The sequence below is a fragment of the Onychostruthus taczanowskii genome, unplaced genomic scaffold (genome assembly GCF_017590055.1).
Source record: "Onychostruthus taczanowskii isolate IOZ18803 unplaced genomic scaffold, ASM1759005v1 scaffold554, whole genome shotgun sequence".
NCBI classification, from domain to species: domain Eukaryota; kingdom Metazoa; phylum Chordata; class Aves; order Passeriformes; family Passeridae; genus Onychostruthus; species Onychostruthus taczanowskii.
In genome coordinates, this window is record NW_024503169.1 from 1 (window position 1) to 3,163 (window position 3,163).

Genomic DNA, 3,163 nt, shown 5'->3' on the forward strand with positions numbered 1-3,163 from the left:
GACACCCTTCTCCTCAGGGAGAGAGAGTCTCTTTCCTGACCCTGGCAATGAGCTGAGGAGAGAGTATATATATATATATATATATATAATATAATGACATGGCCCTCACCAGACCCTCATGTTCTTCGATCCCACATCATTCATTGCCAGGGTCAGGAGAAGGGACAGGTGTCTTCCCAGCATGGATTACAGTGAACATGGATCACCAGGGCTCTTCCCAGTGTGGGTTCTCCAACTGGGTATGAAGCTGGAGCCAGGCACACAGCTCTCCCTGCAGTTGGGGCATTTGCAGGGCTTCCCTTACCGGTGCTTCCGTAGGTGTCTGGTTAGGTTAGAGCTCTGGGTGAAGCTCTTCCCACACTGGGGACACTCGTAGGGCATCTCCCCAGTGTGGATGCATCGGTGTCTGATGAGGGTGAAGTTGTGCTTGAAGCCCTTCCCACAGTCAGGGCACCAGAATGGCCTCTCCTCTGTGTGGATCCGTTCATGCTTGAGGAGATTGGAGCTGGTGGGAAACATCTTCCCACAAGTGGGGCACTCATAGGGCCTCTCCCCAGCGTGGATCCACACTGGGGACACTCGTAGGGCATCTCCCCAGTGTGGATGCATCGGTGTCTGATGAGGGTGAAGTTTTGCTTGAAGCCCTTCCCACAGTCAGGACATCGGAAGGGCCTCTCCTCTGTGAGAATATGCTCGTGCATGAGGAGATTGGAGCTGCTCCGAAAACTCTTCTGACAGTGGGCACACTGGTAGGGCCTCTCCCCAGTGTGGATGCGTTAGTGGATGACGAGGTCTGAGCTGCATCTGAGGCCCTTCCCACACTCCCCACACTCGTAGGCCCATTCCCCAGTGTGGATCATCTGGTGGCGGATCAGGGTGCTGCTCTGCCTGAAGCTCTTCCCACACTCCAAGCACTTGTAGGCCTTCTCCTGCCCCAAGGGAGGTCTCTGTCCCTGTCACTCTCTTGCCCTCCCCTCTTTTCTCTTTCTTTCCATCTCTCTCGCTGCCTCACATTTGCTTTTCAACAAAATCCACATTGGATTTGGTCTCATTAGCATCTTCATTGGGGCAGAGGCATCTCTTTAACAATTTTCTTAACCAGATTGCAACATTATTTTGGCACAGTGAGTTTAGGGACTGTTCTCTTACACCAAGTGCCTTTGACAACAGTATGGTTCCCTCCTCTGAGGAGGCTGTGGCTCTTTCTTTCCGGAGGAACCCATGGAATCTTGGATGCAGCTTCCTCTAAGCAATTTGTGGGAGAACTGATGAGGAAAATGGATGTTGTAGGAGGCCAGTGTAAAGAAAATATTTTGTTGTCCTTCCTTGAATAGTTTGTTAATATCACTGGAGGCAAGAGAGTAAATGATACCAATGAGACTGACAAGGTTCATTCACCCCAAGGTTAAGAACACAAGGCTGCTAAAAGTCCCACAAGAAGCCCAGCTCAAGCAGCTGAATTCCTGAATGACTCCCAAATTCACAGGCTTGAGGTGTTTGCCAAATGTGAGAATCATTATTCTCTTTGTCCTTGTCACCTTTGTGACAGTTACACAGAGTTTTCCCTCCTTTTTAATAACATGTATTGGGTAGAATTTACACTTTTCTTTTTTTGGAACCTGCCAGTAGCTGAGTTGGAGCTGTGCAGGAATGGGTGGAACTTGGAATTTCCACATCATTGTTTCTATTGTTGGTTTATTCATGATTGGGATTGGTTTGTGTTTTCATCACCTGCGACTTGTTGAAAAATCAAAGATTCATGAAAGTGATTTATGCAGAGTTAAGTTTGATTTCTGCCAAGTTTATTTTGTCCAGTACCCAGGGGATGCTCGAGGGGTCTCTGTGCCTCTCGCCCTGGGGGATGCTCTGGAGGGGCTATGGGGGGTTGTCCCTGTCCCTGTCACCCCAGGCCATTCCCCAGGGGGGCTCCCTGTCCTTGTCACTCCTGGCCATACCCCAGGGGGTCTCCATCATTCTCACCCCAGGGAATGCCTGGGGGTCTCCCTCCCTCTCACCCTGTGCCAGGGGGTGCTCGGGGCAGTATCTGTCCCTCTCAGCCCAGGGGATGCTCGGGGGTCTCTGTCCCATCACTCTGGGGGATGCTCAGTGGGTGTCCACCCCTCTGGCCTCAGGGAATGCTTGTGCAGGGCTGGGGACCAGGGGCGCTGTGTCCCTCTCACCGCTGAGGGCACTCGGGGCTGGGGGGGGCTCTCCAACCTTCTCATCCCTGGGGAGGCCAGGGGGGTCTCTGTCCCTCTCAGCTCTGGTGTGACCCCACCCAAACATCATTGGAGTCAGAGGGACAGAGACACCCCCAAACCCCCAGAAGGGCCAAACCTGGGATTTGGTTTTGGCCTGAGGATTTTCGAATCGGGGCTGGGGTTGGAGTTAGGGCTGAGATTTGGATTAGAGCTGGGATTGGGGTTAAGGCTAGACATAGGATTGGCTTTAGGGCTGGGGCTGGGATTGGGTCTGGGGCTAGATGAGTCTGGGACTGGAATGAGATTAAATACAGAACTGTGAGTGTATCTAAATGTGGAGTGAGATTGAGACCCGGATCAGGGTCAGGTTTGGGACTGAGCTCACCCAGAGAGGGACAGGGGGGATGTCACTGCAGGATGTCCCTGGCATCGTCCCAGCCCTCCTCAGGCACCTCCAAACATGGGGGGCAGCTGGGTGCTCCAAGATCCAGGTGCTCCCAAGCTGCCCCTCAATACTATGCGAGCATTCCATGAGGGCAGCCCTGACTGTGACCCTTGGGGCTCTGGGATTAGCCCTCACATCCCTGTGGGAGCAGCTACAGACAGGACAAGAGATTTTTTTCCCCCTCTCTTTCCTGTGGAAGAGTGAAGCCTGGCTGCCCTTTTTTTCTGGTGCCTTCTCCTCTCCTCAGCTGAGGATGTCAAACTCACCAGGAGCAGGAAAATCCCCGTTTCCTGTTTCCTCGTGGCTGCAGACTGGAGCATCCACTCAGAGTGAAGAACTTTCTGACAGCATTGCTGAATTGACACCAGGAGGTGGTTTGTGAGAAAGGGAGGAAAATGTGTTTTGATAGGAAATTAAAATTGCAAAATTATTTCTTTCTGTCACATTCCTTTTCAGTCAGTTCCAGTTCTGTTTTCAAAGTGCCACCTTCTCAGCTGATTGTGTTTGTGTCCTCCTT

At 52.0% G+C, this 3,163-nt stretch overlaps 1 protein-coding gene across 1 annotated transcript in view; it reads right to left on the bottom strand.

Moving 5' to 3' along the window:
* Positions 1 to 263: 263 nt before the first annotated feature.
* The window catches only part of LOC121342695 (zinc finger protein 22-like), a gene marked incomplete at its 3' end in the record, with an annotated part of 3,654 nt that continues 754 nt past the window's right edge, over positions 264 to 3,163 (bottom strand). Inside the window, 2 exon segments of the mRNA XM_041417291.1 lie at positions 264 to 505; positions 823 to 929. Coding sequence (XP_041273225.1) covers positions 264 to 505; positions 823 to 929 — 349 coding nt within the window.